Here is a 19,062-nt window from a genome sequence, read left to right as displayed (position 1 = left end):
CCATGAGTTTTACTATCATGAAGGACTTTTGAATTAAGCATACACAAGAAAATTTAGGAACCACAGTTTTTTTGGACCAGTGATTAAACTGTTTCAAAAGTGAAAATTCCCTTACCCATAAGTACATAAGTAATGCCATACTGGGAAAAGACCAAAGGTCCATCGAGCCCAGCATCCTGGCCCTGACAGCAGCCAATCCAGGTCAAGGGCATCTGGCAAGCTACCCAAACGTACAAACATTTTATACAAGTTATTCCCGAAATTGTGGATTTTTCCCAAGTCCATTTAGTAGCGGTCTACAGACTTGTCCTTTAGGAAACCGTCCAACCCCTTTTTAAACTCTGCCAAGCTAACCGCCTTCACTACGTTCTCCGGAAATGAATTCCAGAGTTTAATTACATGCTGGGTGAAGAAACATTTTCTCCTATTTGTTTTAAATTTACTACACTGTAGTTTCATCGCATGCCCCCTAGTCCTAGTATTTTTGGAAAGCGTGAACAGACGCTTCACATCAACCTGTTCCACTCCACTCATTATTTTATATACCATTAGGTTATGGGTTTTGGGCAAATGTGTCTTGGGACGTCCAAGGTCCCTTTTCCTCTGAGATAATTTAGTGGTGAATCTGGTGTGTCCACCTATTGCTGAAGCTTTGTAATTATTTGCAAATGGACTTTTGTGACCTTTTTCCTGATTAAGCATAAAAGTGAAATACTGGATCAGATCAAAAGTCCATCAAGTCCAGCACCCTGTAACATGCCAATTCAGGTCTCAAATGCCTGGTAGGATCTCAACAAGCAGATCTATGGTAGCTTTCTTAAGTCTACATGGCTAACAATGGTTTATGTTTTTTTTTCCTTCAGGTACTTGTCCAAACCCTTTTTAAAATTCAGCTACGCTAACTGCCTTGACCACATCCTTCAGGAACAAATTTCACAATTTAATTGTGCATTGGATGAAACCCTCCCCCCTAATTTATTTTAAACATATTACCTATTAGTTTCATGGAATGTTCCTTAGTTCACTTCATATTCACTTGCTCCATTTCACTCATGAGTTTACAGATGTCTACCACATCCCCTCTCAGCCATCTCATCTCCAAGCTGAACAGTCTGGTATTTAGCCTTTCTTTACCAGAGAGGCTTTTGTTCCTTTTATTGTTTTGGCCACCCTTCTCTGTACCTTTTCTATTTCCACTATATCCGTTTTAAGATGAGGTGACCAGAACTGAACACAATACTCAAAGTGTGGATGCACCATAGATTGATCAATACAAAGGCATTATTATAAATCTGTTTTATTCTCCATCCCTTTCTAAACAATTCCTACATCCTGACCACCAATGCATACTAAGCTGAGGATTTCAGCATATTGATCCTTTTCTTGGATGGTAACTCCTAACATGGAACCCAGCATTGTGTATCTAAAGATAGAATTATTTTTTCCTACCTGCATCACTTTACATTTGTCCATATTAAAATTTCATTTGCCATTTAGATGACCAGTATTCCAGTCTAGCAATATCCTCCTACAATTCCTTTGAATAAGCAGAGGGAGCTCTTGACAACAAAGACTTAGCCAGGGCCCAATGCAAAAGAGAGAACTTGTAGCTGAGATACCAGATCCAGAGAAGACAAGATGGTTGGCTCTCACACTCTTTTCTGTAAGGACACGCAACTCTGAACAAGCCCTACAGAAGCAGCTGTGTCTCTCAAGGGGTTCACTCATTCAAAAAGTACAAACACCAGGAGACATTCAATGAAATTGCACAGGAATACTTTTAAAACAAATAGGAGGAAATATTTTTTCACTCAAAGAATAATTAAGCTCTGGAAGTTATTGCTGGAGGATGTGGTAATGGTGGTTTATCTTATCTGAGTTTAAAAAAGGTTTGGACAAGTTCCTGAAGGAAAAGCCACTGCTTGCCCACGGATTGGTAGCATGGAATGGTGCTACTATGTGTTTATGCAAGGTACATGTGACCTGGATTGGCCACTGCTGGAAGCAGATACTGGACTAGATGGACCATTGGTCTGACATAGTATGGCTATTCTTATGTTCAATCAAAGGCTAGATGTCTCAGAAAGCTTGAGCCCTCCTCTCCAGCATGCATGCCACATCAAGAACACCTCTCAGAATATTCAGAAGGCACTTCTATCAGGCTGCAGCAGAGGATCTGAGCAGATTTGCTGATCTGGTCTCCCTGTGCTGTTTCCTATGGCAGTAAACACTGATCCTTTGACTCTTCTCAGCTTGAAACAACCGAGGTGGAGGAGGGGAGAGGCTCCTCTCTTCACTCCTACCTCTTCATCACCCTCAACTGCACTGTATTCATTCCACTCCAGAACTGGAGAACTATCCAGCTTTCCTTTAAGGATTCCTTACCTGGGCCACTCCCTGTCCAGAACTGAACTACAGAGATGGAGGCAAAATGCAGTTGATAGAAATCCCTCCCGCCACTTATTACTGCCAGTCTAGGCTGCCTGCAGTAGCAGACAGCCTTCTCCACAGGTGAAGGGAAAACACCAGAATCAAGGATCTCTAATTATAACTAGTATTAGTTTAAATAACATATCAGGAATAAAAAAAGAGGGAAAGGGGGGCAGGAAGTGAAGATCACCAAACCCAGTGTGGTCCACTTGGGAAGGGGAAGGACCTGGACTCCTCCAGGTATCCCCAGTGCTGTGGAACCTCTCAGAACCCTGGACCTCCTTCCAAACAGGCTGCTGAACTGGACATCCAGTTTTCCAATTGGGCCCAAAAGTTCTTCCAACAGACCAGTCTGCTGCTGCCCAGAATGCCCATCACCATCTGCTGGAGACAGAGAATACTGGGGAGCTGGCACTGCACAGTGCCTGTTATAGGGTCTCTGTCTTCATCTCTACCTGCTGGCTGAGGTCATAACCCATGCATTCTGGGCTGGTATGCTGGACAATGAGAAATTTTGTTTACTAGCAATCTCCCACCATTCCTTACAGCCAAGAGTATCTATGGTCCCTATAGCATTGCACACAGTCAGCACCCCTACACTATCCTCAGCAATGGGTAATACAGGCAAGAGTAAAAGATGCACATGTAAAAGGACAACTAAGTAACAGCAATGAGGTGGCCTGCACAGAGCAGCCAACTGCGGCTTATGTCAAAAGGACCCTTACTTGCAAAAAGAGAAAAGAGAGCAAAAGCATGACCTAATGAAACTACAGGTCACAGGGGTAACCTCTATAAGCAGCGGTTATGACCCTAACAGCAGTGGTACAACTGCAGCGGACTTCCAAGAAGGCACTGGGGTAACCTGAATGGAGTAGCCGAGTTTACAATCCACATGTCAAGTGCCACAATGGTTTTGCTAGTTTTGGTAGGTGTATGGATTATTAGCAAACTTGGCAATAAGATACGTAAGGGGACTTAATGGATTTAGTGCTGGCCTCAAAGATCACACAGGAGGATGACCATGCCTAAGTGGATTAATCAGTGGATATGTTGAAGACCAGTTCTTTAACAATCTGGGCCTGCTTAGGACAGAATGGAAGGCAATGGTAGGAAAGAGGTCAAGAGGTCAGGTGAAAGGAAAGATAAAGGGGGGGGGGCAGCTTGTAATGGGTTGCATACTGAATGTACAAGCTTATCTATCCAAGTGGAAGAATCCAACTGAGCAGACCGGATATGCCAATCTGGTATTTTTCTACAATCATTTGCTAAGTTGGCTTAGAGATAGGATGTATTGTCTTAGGAGTTTTTACCTTGGAATAAAGGACAGCTGCAGATGCATATTTCTTTCCCTGAAACCTCTTGTTCCCTTCCTGCTTGTAAAATGCAGCTGCCTCTGGATCTTTTCTCACCAATTTATCTTGGCTCAGCTTCTGGAGAATCTTCTCATCCTCAGGTCTGCAACAAAAACCAGGCTAGAGTGGATGCGAGTCAAGCAGTTTTATACAGTCCAACTATAAGGGAAGTCTTTCCTTGCTCCTCTCCTGTAAAGTAAATTCCCCACCCATCTCCTCTCCCTCCTGATATATGAAATTTCTCAGACTGTTCACTCTTAAAATGAACCCCACTACCATGGGATCACTTCCTCTTGGTATGCGACACGGAGAACAACTTTGTATAGAAAGTCAAGGAAGCAAAATGGACATTTAGGTTTGTGCATTTTAACAATAACTACCCCCCCCCCCCCCGATATTCAAATCCATTTAACTGGCCAGGAACAGCACCTGGCCGTTTAAATGACACTTAACCGGCTATCTGGCGATATTCAGCTGGGGATAACTGGCTATCCCCCGCTGAATACTCCCAGTTACCGGCTAGGAGATAACCGGCTATATCGGACGATATAGCCAGCTATCCCCGAATATTCCGTGAATAGCCGGCAATTGTAAGTGGCCATATTGGGTCGCATAAATAGCTGGAATATTTTTGGCCGGTTTAAACTTAACTGGCTATCTCTGAATATTAACGTAGCTGGTTAAGTTTAAAACGTCCAGAAATAAACCGGATATTCAATGCTGGTCACCGGAAATGGCTGGGCATTGAATATCTGGGCTCCGTTCTGCAGTCTGAATATCAGCCCCCTAGTATTTTAGAAAAGGGGAACTCTGGAATATACATATATTGTTGTTTTAAAGAGACACAGAAAAGCAGAGGCAATGATCTACAGCAGTGAACACCAGAAAGGAGCAGACCAAGAAAACAGAATTCAAATTTCAGTAATTCTATTCAAATTTCAATAATTCTACTGATGGACAGAAGACCCCCTTTTTAGTGTACTCCTCCCCTGCTATGTCTACAAAGCAGATGCCCAAATATCTAGTCTTCTGGATCCCCTGTGTAATCTACCAGACCTGGTTATAGGAAGGCACTTCCACCAGGTCTTCTAGTTATAACTGCACTTGCACTCAGCCAGAAAGTTCCAGCTGCTAGCTTTGTTCTATCATCACAACCTATATCCATGCCCCATGCTTATATGTATACCCTGGTGGGAGGCCTTGGGATAAGAGTGTCTGATGATCTCAAGGTAGCAGAACAGAGTGCTACCTACAAGCCAGGGAAGATGCTGGAACATACAGGCAGAGGTATAACCATGGCATCAAAAAAGGAAGTCATCATACAACAGGTAAAAGTGTGCATGTTCCCTGTCCCAATGCGAACAGGAATCTCTTACTACCATAAAAGGTTAGTGACTGGTATATTTAACACATCATGGTGAAAGCACACCTCTGAGACTGCTGACAGAATTGATTATGAAATGGAAATAAATAAATAAATCCTGCAGGAGGCAGCTCTCACATCCCAGCACTACTAACCTTGCTAACCACTATGATAGACAAAGTCTGAGTTTTGGGTCATGAAAATTGCCTGGTGAAAAGTAGAATTTCACAGGGGTGTTTTTAGAGTGATGGGGCATTATCCACAACTAGGTGCAAATGATCCCTCAAAAACAAAGTAAACAGGCAAAGTCTCTAATCTAACCTCGGTCCTTGAGGGTCGCAATCCAGTCAGGTTTTCCCAAATGAATATACATGAGATTTATTTGCATGCACTGACTGTATGCAAATAAATCTTGTGCACATTCATTGGGAAAATTCTTAAATCCTGACCTGGTGAGAGCCAAGGCTGGACACCCCTGCTTTAGAAAGATGTTTCTCTCAGTGAACACCCAGTGGCATAAAATCTTAGAAATGTAGAAAATGATGGCAGATAAAGACCATGTGGTCTATCCAGTCTGTCCATCCATACCACTTACTATCCCTTCTTGTCCCTTAGAGATTATATATACTTGTCCCAAGCTCATCTCTGCTACCTTCAGACACATTTTAGCTACAGGGCCAGAGAGAAGATGGTGTCAGTCACTTACTGAAGCTGAGCTGCGCAGGCTTGGAATTTCTGGCTCAGATCCGAGGAAGCTGAAAAATTCTCTCTGAAGGCTGAGGAAGTAAGAGATTCCCACTTCTGATGGACATGTGCCCGCCATTCCTGGATGGGGAGCTCCATGTACTGGACACTTTGGTTGAAAAGATGGTACAAATGTTGCAGGGCCAGTGTCAACTAGAACTCACCATTCTTCCTGTGAATATCCTGAAAAACATGTGCTCACAAACTGTATATGTGGCTAACATATATTAGTGAAAAGCTGACAGCACTAAAGTGAGACTCAAGAGTAGTCATGTCGATCACCAAGCCTGTAACATTAGTTGCTGTCAACTTGCACATCTTTCACAAATGCTTTTTTTTTTTTTTTTGAGAGATCATGAATAATGAAGTCAACAACTCAAAGATACAGAGTGACATTTCCTCCCCCCACAACATCCAACAAAAGCCCCTCCCTCACCCCTTCACAGAGGAAACAGCAGCAGTAACAGTCTGGTCACTTAGTATAATATGAACACACATTCAGGACACTTCAGACCTCCACATCCAAGGTTTAAAGAGTCCCATTCAGAAAGACTGGACCCATTCCTACAAATTGCAAGGAGAAGATCAAATTCTATCATGATCCTCAGCTCAGTATACCACTTCTTCAACGTAGGGGGCTCAAAAGTGAGCCACTTCCTCAAAATTAGTTGCTTAACCACCACCATTAGACTTTTACTCAGGCCCCCAGGAACATCCTCTCTCCCAACTCTCCAGAAACAAAACAAAAATACTTCAGTGCCCTGGAACCCCGATACTTCAGAACTCCTTTACCCCATCTCCTTAATGCCACTCTACAAAGGCTGAAGCTTTGGACATCCATACATTACATAGACCAGATTGCCTCTCCCTCCACACAGTCACCAACAAGCAATGGATTTGGAGCGGTACATAGCATGTAATTGAACAAACCCTTAAACTGTTACTGAAATCACCAAGAAATTTATTAATGACGTCCAGACCCTTAAGGCAATTAGGGACCATGCTTCACCAGATGCACTAAACCCCTCTCTTAATCCACACACCTCTCTTGACATGAGGGGCTTCTCCTGTACCCTCTCACTCGAGGGCTTATAGAACTGGATAGCCTCTTAAATGGAGAAGGTGGTTTTCCAGGTAAAGCCAAGTTAGTAAAAGCTCTGTCGCCCTTTGCATCCTTGTCTTAGTAGCAACATCCCTCAGCTATGACGAGGATCATAAAAAAATCATCTACTATTGAAGGTGCATTAGACAGAAATTCTGTGGGTAGGTATGATTCTCCCACCTATTGAGAAAGGCATGAAATCGTGCCAAGATCATGACTTACAGGTAGAATCTGGAATCTCAGGTGAACTATGTAGTCTGGGTAGCTTGGTTAAAATGATAAATGGTGCATTGGTTGCATTATTTGGATGCACAAAATTTTCATATGATTCTGCAGACAATGGTGCTTAATCGGTTGGATTATTGCAATGCTATTTATATGGGGCTTCTTCAGTATGTTTTACAAAAGTTACCGTGAGTACAGAATGTTGCTGCTCGTATAGCATACAGGAAACTTTGGGAGAGGACTACTGCTCTTTTATATGTATTGCATTGGTTACCTGTAGAGCTTTGTATTCCATTTAAATCATGCTCCTTGATTTTTTGAAGGCTTTGCAAGGGATAGGACCCCAATATTTGAAGGGACCGTTGTAACTCTGAGCCAGTCCGCCAGCTGTAGTCTATTGGTAGGGATAATTTGGTGTTACTGGCAGCAAGAAAGATTTGCTTGGTGCAGATGGGAATCATGTTTTACAGGTATCACACCAGTCTTTGGAATAAGTTACCAGAGAAGTCATTCTGCAAACTTGTGTGTCTTTTTGGAAACAATTGAATACTTTTTAATTCAGTGTTATGGGGATGGGTAATTCTTTTTGTAGGGGGGGGGAGGGAGGGGGGTGTCATGATTTGCTGTTTTTTTGTCCTGAATGTTTTATTGCACACTGCATTGTACAACATTTAATGAAAGTAGTTGGTTACAAAACTTTGAATTAAATTAAAATTTGGCAAAAACTGGAAACTGCTGAAACTTAAAACTCCTTACATAGATCATCCAAAGAACAAAATGCCCTCACCAACATAGCTAGAATGGCATACAATCGTCTGTAAATCTTTCTGCTTTATGTTGACCCCCTACATTTGTGTTCCCACTCATATGCCAAAAGTACTTAGGCACTTACAAGCACTCCAGTGCCTACTCCATTCACAATTTCTATCCAGTGTTGCTGCCATTCTGGTTATTCCACTGGAATAACTGACTAAAAACAGTCAAGTTGCAGAGTAGGCGGGACGCGGCGCGCCTGAGAAGTGGGCCCCCGACGACGCACGCACGCTGGCAGAAGGCTGACAATGGGAATCGCCGGTGCTGGAGGGAAAACGGCGCTTCAGGGCAGTAAAGGTGACCAGACCACGCGGACGGGGAGAGCGGGCAGGAAAGGATTGGAGCCTAGCTTGGGAGAGGGCAGAAAAAAAATATTGCCAAGAGGCTCATATGTGCCATTTTTTCTACTAACCTCTTTGGGGGACAGGACCGCGCTGACCGCTCCCCCTTGCGCCCCGCCCCGCCCCCTAGCTACGCCACTGCCGTACACGCTACGTGTCTACGTACTACGCGATAAGGAACTAGCGTCGATCGCGCGGCGACGTCAGCAGGATTACGGCGGGACTTGGAGCTGGAGCTTTTTATAGTTTTGGCGCCAGCCGATTGGAGAGAGTGGTGTTATGGTATTTGTAAGGCCAGTAATAGCGCTCTTCACAGTTATAAGTGTTTAAGGTGTTTTGTTTTCTATTTCTGTGTATTCATGATGGCGGTACCGCGGCTGTCGGAAGGTGCCATTGCGGTGAGTGGTGTCCTGAAAAGCTTTTGCCTTCTGTTTGGTTATTCCACGGTTATAATGTTAGTATAGCTGCTGTAACATGACCTTTGTGCTCCTGTTTTTCTCTGGGTACAGCTTGGGATTTTAGGATTGGAAGAGCGTGAGGTGGGTAGTGAAGGCTTTGACTTAAACCTGCAAAGTATGGTAGATCTTAATAAGGCATGAATATGTAATAGTGTTTTCGGATTAGTTGTGCTTGTAGACCGAATGTGATTTTGTATTTACCCCAACTTCCTTTTTAAAGCTTATTAAATGTAATCAGCCTTATGTTTTTTGTTTTTTTTACAGAGTATGATGTTAGGAGAAACTGTTTCAAAACCTGTCCTGCAAGTTATTGTAAGTACTTAATTTGATTTGCTACAAGCTGATTTAATACTGATGTTTGTACAGGTTGTTCTAAATGTTTATATTGCACACACTGGAGCGATACAATGGCATTATAACATCCTCACACCTGTTTTCCATACCTTTACTAATAATACCCAGTGTAGAAGGGTTGGTTGACAGGAGCAGGTTTTTAGTGGCACCCCTTCTCTCCCTTCAACCCTGACCACCTTGACCTGGACTGCTTCATGCACTGGCCCTAGCCTCCCTTTCCATTCCCTTAATATTTAAAAACAAACATACAACCCCCCCCCCCCCGGTGGTCTAATAGCACCCCCTTCCCCTAATATGGAAAACAAATACCCTGATAGTCTAATGGCTATCCTGTCACAAAAACAAGCCTTGGTAGTTTATATGGTAGGCAGGCCTTGCCCACTGCATCCCAAGATACATTACGCGGGGTGGAAGCTACCATTTTGCAGATGACACCTGGAGACAGGAGTAGGTAGGTATCACTTTTGCCCTGTGTGAGGTACAGGGGTGAGTAGGCTCCCGCCAGATTACCAATTTTTATTACAACTTGGGAGGGAGACACCACCAGGGCATTTTTATTATTAAGGGAAGGTGGGTCAGATCAGAAAGGTGGGGCCATTAGATCACCAGGTGGTTAGGTCAGGAGGGGAGTTGGTCATTTGGGGGTAGGATGGGTGTTGGGTTGAGGGATTTTTTCAGGGCACTTGTGGCCTTGATTATAAAAAATAAAATGCCATCTTTTCCTGTCACGCACCTGAGCCAGTCACTGCTCAGGCTTTGACATTTAGCGCTGAGCCACAGATTACTGCTGCAATGTTAACATGGCAGTGATTTGCCTATTCATTAGTTTGAGCCTGCCAGGGCAATTTCTTTGCACTAATTTCATGGTAGAATGAAGACTCTACTGTAAACCTTTGAACATCAGCCCCTAAGTTTGAGGCAACAGGTCAAGTGACTCGTCCATGATCACAAGGAGCAGTAGTGGGATCATTTGAACTTGTCTGCCCTGATTGTCAGCCCGGTGCTTTAACTACTAGGTTGCTCCTCCACTCCAACTTTAAGAGTATTAATAGTAAAGATTGTGTGAAAATTAAAAAAATAGTTCATGGTAAATAACCTTTTAGATCCTTTTGTGTATTGGGAACTGGGTAAAGGGTCATGGATTTGATATACTCCTTTCTGTGGTACAACCAAAGCGATTTACACTTACTATATGCAGGTACTTTTTCTGTCCCTACTGGGCTCATGATTTAAACACCCTGTTTACTAAGCCACGCTAGTGGATGCTGTGTGCTAATGCCAACACAGCCCATTCATTTTGAATGGGCTGTGTCAGCATTGCCGCGTGGCAGCTGATAGCACAGCTTAGTAAACGTGGGAATCAAACCCAGTCCTCCAGGTTCTCAGCTAACCATTAGTCTACTCCTCCACACCAATGGTTAAAACATAGAAAAAGAGTAAGAATAAATGGACAATTCTTTCACTTGAAAGAAGGGGAATAGTGGAGTACCACAGGGATCTGTTCTGGGGACTAGTGCTTTTTAATATACAATGCATTCCGGATAAGTGCACAGCCTTGAGACTAAAATTTAACTTGTATATAGCTTTTGTCATCTTTTGATAGCAGCATTATTTTAGTTACCACACAGAGCCAGTGTGGTGTCACTTATTATTGTAATAAGGCAGTCAACAATGTTCTTCCAAAACCTAACTAGTTATAGATGTAAGGCATAGCCAAGTTTGTAAAAATGTTAATAGCACTTAATGTGCAACTGTAGTCAAACCACTAGTCTGTTAAATGGCAGAAATCAGTAATAGTTTTCTGTACAGTGTTCTGTTTATTTGTGTTGTAAGCTTGGTCAAGCAAGTAATAAAAATGTTTGTAACGCTGACATCTAGTACCTTTGAGATAAGGCTCCACAATTTTCAAGCTCTGCAAACATCACAGGGGGTACTGTATCAAGCTCACTGCCCGCTTCTTGCCCCATTGGTTCAGCATTTGAGTTTCCTTCATGTTCAACTGCAAACTGTAGGTCGGAGCAAATCTCTGCATCAGTTATATCAACAGATGTCTGGAGGTCATTAGCAACTGCCACATAGCAATTAGACTCCAGCCATCACTCCAGCTAGGAGATCTACAGGTAGCTTGTCTGTGTTCACCATAGTGGCAGCAGGAGTTTCAGCATCATTACGTTCTTTCATAAAGCTAGCCCATCTGTAGCAGTTGGCAGTTGTACTCTGGAGAACATGACACCAAGCCTTCTGCATGTGTGGTGAGTCCAGCAGTGTAAGCTTGCAAGCCATCTCAGTTGCTTGCTTTGCCTGTGTTTGCATCATCATGTGTTGTGCCCATCAAATGGCACAGCACCAGCACTCTGTAAAGCTTCTTGAAGTTGGCTATGATACCCTGAGAGAAGTTGTTTGTTGTTGAAATACAAGCATAACTTCCATATCATCAAGCAGATCAATCCATAGACTGGTGGGTTGTGTCCATCTACCAGCAGGTGGAGATAGAGTACATAAGTAATGCCACACTGGGAAAAGACCAAGGGTCCATCGAGCCCAGCATCCTGTCCACGACAGCGGCCAATCCAGGCCAAGGGCACCTGGCAAGCTTCCCAAACGTACAAACATTCCACACATGTTATTCCTGGAATCTTGGATCTTTCCAAGTCCGTTTAGTAGCGGTTTATGGACTTGTCCTTTAGGAAACCGTCCAACCCCTTTTTAAACTCTGCTAAGCTAACCGCCTTCACCACTTTCTCCGGCAACGAATTCCAGAGTTTAATTACACGTTGGGTGAAGAGTTTGCCTCTCTATATGTGGTCATGTGCTACCAGGAAATCCTCAGTATTCTCTCTATCTAGCAGGTGTGTGGTCAACGTGGCAACACGGGCCGAGGCCCAGTTTGGAGCTTCAGTGTTGCGTTCTGGGATTTCCATGTCCCGCCCTGGGTGAGTACTGCTTAGGTACATCCCACCAGTCTATGGATTGATCTGCTGGATGATATGGAAGGTAAAATTATGTATCATACCTGATAATTTTCTTTCCATTAATCATAGCAGATCAATCCATAGTCCCTCCCAGATATCTGTACTGTTTGTTCTAGTTCAGTTATATTTCAGGTTCAAGTTTAGACTTCAGTTCCTCTTCAGGAGGACTTCGAGTTCAAGTTCTTCCACTTGGATTTCCCTGGAGTTGCGACGACTTTGTGTTACAGTGAGCTGCTGCTTCTTTCCCCCCGTTTCGACGGTGGTTGGATTCATAACTAAATTATGCCAGTGCTCCCTCCCGCTTTGTGTGGTAGTAGGGTAGCTCTGTTTCCCTCTCGCTTTGGCGGTGATGGGTTAAGCCAGCTCCTCCCGTGGTTGCGGTAGCAGGACATGCCAGTTCCCCCCATGTCGGTGGGAGTGGGTGCCCCCCCCCCCCCCCCGCTTCGGCGGTGGTTGGGTGGCGGAGTGTCCCTTTGTGGGTGTAATTCTCTGTTTGGTGATTCCTGCAGATGGAGCTTTGATATCGACTATACTGAGGATTTCCTGGTAGCACATGACCACATATAGAGAGGCAAAAGATTGCTGTCTATCTCCACCTGCTGGTAGATGGACACAACCCACCAGTCTATGGATTGATCTGCTATGATTAATGGAAAGAAAATTATCAGGTATGATACATAATTTTACCATTTGTTAGTCTAACAACATTGCTGTGTGCTGTGTCAGAATTTCATCATGTTTCTGTTTCAACTTGATGTTGTATCTTGCATCCATTGCTCCAACCAGCCAACAGTTGCACTAAAACCAACCAAGCCAAGGTTTTTTTTTTTTTATTTGTAAGAAGTCTTTTATTGAAAATTCTCAATAAACAATATACAATATTCATCGCTTTACACTGGTTTGTTTACAATGTAGTCCGAACCGGGTGAAATCCAGGTAATGCAATTTACTGCCAAAGTACCACAATGAAGTATAAACTGTATAAACTTCAACTTTTTGTTATTATATTTTGAAAATGAAAACATATCCCCCCCTCTATCCCCCATCTAAACAACCGCTCCCATCAACTTTTAAATCCTGCCCAGTCCCGCCCTCCTTGTCTATTTCCCTGCCCTTCACAACTGTCTCACTGTATGTCATTCACGCATCTCACATGCGCCTGTTCTAGATATTTCCTGCTGCATTAACAAAAAATTGCCATATTTCGTGCCACTTATGCGTTTGGTGTCTCCTGACTGCCAAGAGTCTTTCCATCTCGCACACATGATTCAGTTTATTATGCCATCTCTTAACCGATGGAACCCCCTGTTGCTTCCACTGCTGTGCAATTGTCACTCGAGCAACACATACCGCCTGCTTCAGCAGCTTATGCTGTGCAGCCGGCATGCCCTCTATTTTTACAGCAAAAAGAAACACCGTCGGAGCCCACGGAATGTGTGTTTGTAACCAGCTCTGCAGCCTATTTTGTACCGCCTTCCAGAAAGCTCTCACTTTGTGACAACTCCACCAAAGATGCCCCATAGTCCCCCTCATACCACACCCCCTCCAACAGAGACCCGAGGTGTTTGGATAGATGCGCTGGAGGCGATCAGGAGTAAGGTACCACCTATATAGCACCTTCATGGCATTTTCCTTTAGCGGGACGTGTATGGAGACCCTTGTCGCTTCACGTTCTATTCTCTCCCACCCCGGCACATCTAGCGTCACCCCTAATTCCTTCTCCCAACCCCTCCTATGACACTCATACACAGGATTCTGCGTAGTGATATATTTGTAAAGTGTACCTATCAAGCCTCTGGATGTGGTTAACTTTTCACATATCTCCTCTAGGTAGCCTTTGGTCCGCTTAATAACCGTAGTAACGGCCTTGGTGCGGAGGAAATGAGCTAATTGGTAGTATGCGAAATCGTCTTTCAACACCCCAGGGTTTCGGGACTGCAGCTCTCCAAATTCAAGGAGAGTGTCTCCATCAAACATCTGGTCCCATGTACGCAGCCCTTCTCTATACCACCTCATGACCGAGCCGTCCGTCGTCCCAGGCATGAATAACGGGTTGTGTGCTATAGGGGCCAGTCGTGTCAAGATACACTTCCCCCCCCCGGAAACAGCTTATCCCAATAGTGAAGGGTAACCTCCACCGAAGGGCACACGCTTTCAGCTAGCTTGCGAAATGGTTTTGGTAGCCACATAAGCGCTCCCAATGGTGTCGTGCCCGCAGAGTGTTGTTCCAAGTGCACCCATTGTCTATCAGGATATCCCTGGTACCATTCCAAAGCTACTTTTCCTTGGGCCGCCCGATAGTACCAGAAGACATTCGGGACCGCCAGACCACCCCGACGTTTCCCTTGATACAATAGGGTACGAGACAGCCTAGGATGTTTTCCTGCCCAGACGAAGCGCACAATTCTATCTTGCAAAGAGGCAAGAAATCGTCTGGGCATCATTACAGGCAGCACTTGGAATAAGTATAAGATTCGTGGCAAAACATTCATCTTAAGGATTGCTATACGACCGAACCAGGAGACCTCCAGGTCACCCCAACGTTCCATGTCGGCCGCAAGGGTTCGGAGCAAACCCCTGTAGTTAGCTGAAAATAAGTCTGATAAGTTAGGAGTAAGATTCACCCCCAAGTATCGAATGTACCTATTCGCCCACCGAAAAGCATGAGCAGCTTTAAGTTCTACAACTGTGTCTTCCGGGAGAGAGATATTCAAGGCCTCGGACTTTGTCATATTTACTTTAAAGCCCGATACCCTAGAATACTCCTCAATAAGTTGAGTAAGCCTAGGGAACGCGTCATGGGGGCGAGTAACATACAACAGAACATCATCCGCAAAAAGTGCCATTTTATGCATCCTCCCTGCCACCGTAGGCCCTACGATCAGCGGATCCTTCCGAACCCTAGAAGCAAATGGCTCCATGACAATAGCAAACAGTAGGGGGGAAAGAGGACAACCCTGCCTTGTGCCCCTGTGCAAGGGAAATGAACCTGAGTGACTGCCATTAATCTTAATGCAAGCTCTGGGGGAAGAGTAAAATGCTTGTATCCAAGCCCTAAATCTTGTACCAAACCCCAAAGTCTCCAAGGTCCTGTACATAAAGGGCCAGTGAACTCTATCGAAGGCCTTCTCTGCGTCTAAGCTTAAGAGGCACAACGGTCTCCGATTTCGCTTGGCCAAATATATGAGATCTAGAGTGCGCCTGATATTGTCCATAGCCTTTCGATAGGAAACAAAGCCCACTTGGTCAGGGTGCACTAGGGTTGGCAAAAGCGGCGCCAACCTATTAGCAAGAATCTTTGCCAGGATTTTGACGTCAGCATTTAGTACAGATATAGGCCTATAAGAGCCGCAGTCAGTAGGGTCTTTGCCGGGCTTTGGGATCACCGCTATCCAGGCCTCCAGCATTGTTTGTGGTAAATTTCCTCCCAACCCTACCTGATTAAACATGTCTGCAATCAAGGGGGCCAGCTCAGTGGTAAATGTCCGATAGAACTCGTTAGGGAAGCCGTCTAACCCCGGAGACTTGTTCGAGGGCATACCTCCAATCGCCTCCTGAACCTCTTTAGGTGTAACAGGCTTCTCCAGCAGCTCCTGATGCTGCTTAACTAAAGGGATGAGATCACTGTCTTGCAAATAGTTATCAATTTTTTCCCCAGGCGGTTCGATCTCCTGTTCGTAGAGCTTCTGATAATATTCTCTGAAGCGCTGGCGAATGAGTGCCGAATGACGTAACAAACCACCCTCTCTATCTTTCACCTGCTTAATCATTCTGTCCACTTTCTGCCTGCGCAGTCGCATTGCCAGTAGACGCCCAGCTTTATTAGTTAGTTCATACGATTGTACACCCTGTCTAGCCCTTAGTAACTCAAGTTGTTCCGAGTACATCGAATCCAGTGTCATTCTCTCTCTACACAAGGCATCCCAAATTTGTGGTGTGGGACCATTCTTGTGCTGTTGCTCCAATATCTGTATACGTCCTATGCATGTATTTAAACGAATTCTACGGGCCTTGGCCCGAGCACTAGCCAATTGCAAAAAGTGTCCTCTGGACACCGCCTTTAAAGCGTCCCACACCACATGCAATGGTGGACCAGAAGCTAAATTGTGGTCCAAGTATTCTTTAAACACCTGTTTGTAGCCCTCCACCACCTGTTCATCCTGCAACAGGCTCACGTTCAAAGACCAGCGTCTGTCTTTCATTTCAGTCTGGATATTTGGGAGAGTGACCCATATTGGGGCGTGATCAGATATCGTCATACTACCAATTCCAGCGTCCGGAGCTAGTTCCACTAATGTTGTGTCTAGGAAGATGTAGTCAATACGGGAGTATGTTTCATGTACCGGGGAATAGTAAGTGTAATCCCGCTCTGTTTGATGTGTCAGTCTCCAAAGATCTAAGAGTCCCAGGGAATAAGCCAACGAGGCCAATGAGTGTGCTTCTTTGTGCCCCTCGGCTCTAACTGTCCCTGATCGATCTTGTCCTGGGTTCATTACTGCGTTAAAATCACCCCCAAGTATAAGCGCCCCGTCAGTAAAGGTCCCCAATAAGGTTCGAATTTTGTTAAAAAACTCCCCTTGTCCAGAGTTTGGGGCATATATTGAAGCTATCGTGAGAGCTACTTGGCTCATTCTGCCTTGCCTCACCCTATGCTTGGAACAACCTTCCTGAACCCTTACGCCAAGCCCCCTCCCTGCCCGTCTTCAAGTCTTTGCTTAAAGCCCACCTCTTCAATGCTGTGTTCGGCACCTAACCCTTACCGTTCAGTGAATCCAGACTGCCCCAATTTGACTGCTCCCATCGGACCGACCGTTCACTTGTCTATTAGATTGTAAGCTCTTTGAGCAGGGACTGTCTCTCTTTGTTAAATTGTACAGCGCTGCGTAACCCTAGTAGCGCTCTAGAAATGTTAAGTAGTAGTAGTAGCTTAAGTTGTATGAATAAATAACGCCCCCCAGGGTCTCTTTTTGTCTGCGTCACTTGTGCTCCCAGTGAAGAGTGCAGCAATATCGCCACTCCTCCCCTCCTTGAGTCCCCCCCGGACGCAAAATAGACCCCTGAGTAGCCAGGGCAGGAGAGAAATTTCTCGTGTTTGCGACGCAAGTGTGTTTCTTGCAAGAGAACTATTTGTGGTTTTAACCTGTGGAGTTCACTATAGAGCTTCTGTCTCTTTTGAGGCATGTTAAGTCCCTTGACATTATAGGAGACTATCTTCAGCTCAGGACACATGTCTTAGTGTGTCTAAAAGAGCTAAGGTCTGCAGGAAATAAAGCAATGTACATCCCCCTTGTGAGCCATACAGTTCAGTAAAGCCATTATTGTTACCTTTGTCTTCCCTCCCCCCACAACCCTCCCTCATCCCGTTCCCCCCTACCCTCCCCGTCATCTCCCCTCTATTACACCAACCAGGAGTATAAAAACCCCTAGATGGGTCTGAGTAAGTGGGTCACAACACTCCCGACATCCCAGCCAGGCTTCCCCCCCCTCCCGCCCAATTGCATTCCAACATTCAACAGATATTGTCTATAATCCTAGTTTTCCCCCCTTCAACCTAATGTTAGATCCCATAAAGTGTGTCTTTACACTTCCAGCCTCAGCCAACCACATCATAGCATTCGTGCAATCCAATCAAACTTATAAACCCACAACCTTCACCTCACAGCAACAGTTAGCTGGTCGTCCCCCAAATTTGGTCGTCTGTTTGAACAGTTCCTGACAGACCAACGAGGACTAGGCACTAAGACATATTTCCATGTCCAATTACTTATTTCAAATGTCCTTTTCTGTGATGCAATCTGTCCAATCATCTCTTATTTTTGCCACGTCTCACTGGTCCCGATGCTCGTTGCCAGCCCTGAAGCTTAGCCATGGTAGATGATGCCAGCTCAATTGGTGGGACAGCCGAGTTCACCAATTCTGCTGCGTTCAAGGCCTCCCAGGCTTCTTGCAAGGATCGCACACGGTATTTACTACCCTTCAGGGTGAAGTTCAAAGAAAACGGGAAGCCCTATCTGTATTGCACTTGGTGTTTTATTAAGATGTCTAGGGCTGGTTTCATTTGTCGTCGTTGCTGCAGGGTATATTGTGACAAATCTTGATACACCAAAACCTTTGCGCCTCCAAACTCCAGATTCTGCGCTTTCCGCGCCTTTGTCATGATCAATTCCTTGGTTTCATATTTGTGGAAGCGGACAATAATATCTCGCTGTTGCTGTTCTTTGCGAGCTCCAAGCGCTCTATGCGCTCTGTCTAGTTCCACCTTGTTTTCTCCAGCTTCGGGGCCAAGTAAGGAGGCACATATCGTCTGCACAATCTGTGTAACGTTCTCTATTTTACCTCCTTCTGGCACCCCCCGAAACCTAAGGTTGTTTCGCCTCCCTCGATTTTCCAGATCATCTAACTTATATTCTAGTTCCAATCGATGTTTGTCCAGTTCAAGCAGTTGCTCATTATGTTTAAGCAAGGTCTCTGCCTGTTCGTCTAGTTTAAGTTCGACATCTTCCACCCGCCCCCCCAACTCACGGAGATCCGTGCTCAGGGAATCCATGCGTTCCAGGATTTCGTCCTTCGACTGTTTTATCTCCGCCTGGATATTTGCTAAGAACCTCCGCAGTTCAGGTGGGATACTTTTTTTGGAGGGCGGGTGTCGCTGTTCAGCCTGAGACTGGGCCGATTCGGAGTCGGAATGCGAGGCTCGCTCTGGTGACTCGTGGCGTTTGGCGCTTTTTCCGATCATGTTTTTCTCAGACCGCTCGATCTCTTTTTTGCGTGCAGCAGGCGTCTTGCTCATCGCCAATTCTACCGAAGGGGGATTTTAACAAGCTGATCTCGCTATTTTTTCTCGCGTTTTGCCGTTTTTTATTGCTGTTTAAAGCTGATATCTGGCGCGAGGAGATGGAGCTCCTAAG

The 19,062-nt window shown here is 44.9% G+C and overlaps 2 protein-coding genes across 5 annotated transcripts in view; one reads left to right on the top strand and one right to left on the bottom strand.

Moving 5' to 3' along the window:
- SMYD4 (SET and MYND domain containing 4) overlaps positions 1-8,487 on the bottom strand; it is a 53,923-nt gene extending 45,436 nt beyond the window's left edge. The window contains exons 1-3 of one of the 3 annotated variants that reach the window (XM_030185639.1): positions 8,442-8,487; positions 5,852-6,072; positions 3,741-3,885 (exon numbers count right to left, since the gene is read on the bottom strand). In XM_030185639.1, coding sequence (XP_030041499.1) covers positions 3,741-3,885; positions 5,852-5,988 — 282 coding nt within the window. In that variant the 5' untranslated portion in view covers positions 5,989-6,072; positions 8,442-8,487. Of the gene's footprint in view, positions 1-3,740; positions 3,886-5,851; positions 7,782-8,108 lie in introns of those variants that run through there. The other 2 variants (XM_030185638.1, XR_003939886.1) reach the window with 2 other exon arrangements.
- A 100-nt stretch (positions 8,488-8,587) lies between these two features.
- RPA1 (replication protein A1) overlaps positions 8,588-19,062 on the top strand; it is a 93,686-nt gene continuing 83,211 nt past the window's right edge. Inside the window, exons 1-2 of one of the 2 annotated variants that reach the window (XM_030185713.1) lie at positions 8,588-8,768; positions 9,093-9,140. In XM_030185713.1, coding sequence (XP_030041573.1) covers positions 8,730-8,768; positions 9,093-9,140 — 87 coding nt within the window. In that variant the 5' untranslated portion in view covers positions 8,588-8,729. Of the gene's footprint in view, positions 8,769-8,890; positions 8,910-9,092; positions 9,141-19,062 lie in introns of those variants that run through there. The other variant, XM_030185714.1, reaches the window with a different exon arrangement.

This window comes from Microcaecilia unicolor, chromosome 13 (assembly GCF_901765095.1).
Source record: "Microcaecilia unicolor chromosome 13, aMicUni1.1, whole genome shotgun sequence".
Classification (NCBI taxonomy): Eukaryota; Metazoa; Chordata; class Amphibia; order Gymnophiona; family Siphonopidae; genus Microcaecilia; species Microcaecilia unicolor.
This window is presented reverse-complemented; position numbering and strand designations above follow the sequence as displayed.